We start from the raw sequence: 988 nt of genomic DNA, 5'->3' as shown, positions 1-988 counted from the left end.
ATCGGGCCCAGCAAGCGGGCGCGAGGCAGGCGGAAGCGTCATGCATGGAAACAGGGGGGGTGCACACGCATGAGCAAGGAGGGCGACAGGCGGATGAAACAGTACATGGGAACACTCTGAGAGGCAGAGATGAGATAAACCGATGAGGTGAGAGCTGACAAGGGAAAATGCAGGCCACTTCTGCACAGCACAGCCAGCCGGGCAGCCCGGCAGGGGCGGAGAGGCGGGGGGCGGCGGGCACGGCCCCGGGACCGCGGCGGGCACTGCTCCCGCGCGCCGCCACCCCGCCCCGCCCGGCCTCCCAGGGCTGGGCGTGGGGCTAGGCGGTGGCGCGCGGGCGCAGCACAAAGATGCGGTCTGTGCCCTCCAGCGGCTCCCCCCACCCAGGGTTGCACACCACATAACTGAGACGGGTGCCTGGGTTCTCGCTCTTGCGGCGGTACAGCCCCAGGCACAGCAGCTGCGCGCTGAGGGCCAGGTGCATGAAGACCTCGCCGTAGGGGCGCCCCACCAGCCCCGCGGGCACTGGCACCTGCTGCAGCGCGGCGCCGCCGCCGCACCCGTCCTCCACGTCGCCGCTCAGCTCCGCCAGCAGGTCGATCAGCATGCCCTGCACGCTTGGGAGGGGAGCGGGGGCGGGTGCGGGGGTGGTGGGCGTGTGGGTGTGGTGTGGGTGTGGGGCATCTGATCTGACGGATGCCATGCGCACGTTGCAACACAGGAGACGGCCCCTCCAGCCTCCCCACACCAAGCAGCAGCGGCAGCTGCCGGCGGCGGCGGCGGCCGGCCAGCGGCCCAGGGGTCCCAGCGCACCTCGTTGAAAAAGGACTGGCAGGCAAAGGTGTCCAGCAGGGCGGGCACAGTCACGCGCCCCGCGGCAAAGTAAGGGTTGGCCTGCAGCAAGTGTGCACGTGTGTGGTGGGGTGTGGTAAGGCAGGGTGTGAGAAGGGTGGTGAGGGGTGGGCAGGGGTGCATGGCAAGGCCTGGG

The 988-nt window shown here is 70.3% G+C and overlaps 1 protein-coding gene across 1 annotated transcript in view; it reads right to left on the bottom strand.

The window, feature by feature from the left end:
- Positions 1-319: 319 nt before the first annotated feature.
- Positions 320-988, bottom strand: part of CHLNCDRAFT_51907 (hypothetical protein) — a gene marked incomplete at both ends in the record, with an annotated part of 5,832 nt that continues 5,163 nt past the window's right edge. The window contains 2 exons of the mRNA XM_005848277.1: positions 320-610; positions 814-894. Coding sequence (XP_005848339.1) covers positions 320-610; positions 814-894 — 372 coding nt within the window. The remainder of the gene's footprint in view (positions 611-813; positions 895-988) is intronic.

The sequence above is a fragment of the Chlorella variabilis genome, assembly GCF_000147415.1.
Source record: "Chlorella variabilis unplaced genomic scaffold CHLNCscaffold_8, whole genome shotgun sequence".
In the NCBI taxonomy this organism is placed as follows: domain Eukaryota; kingdom Viridiplantae; phylum Chlorophyta; class Trebouxiophyceae; order Chlorellales; family Chlorellaceae; genus Chlorella; species Chlorella variabilis.
The sequence above is the reverse complement of the archived record's forward strand: the minus strand, read 5'-3'. Positions and strand labels throughout refer to the sequence as shown.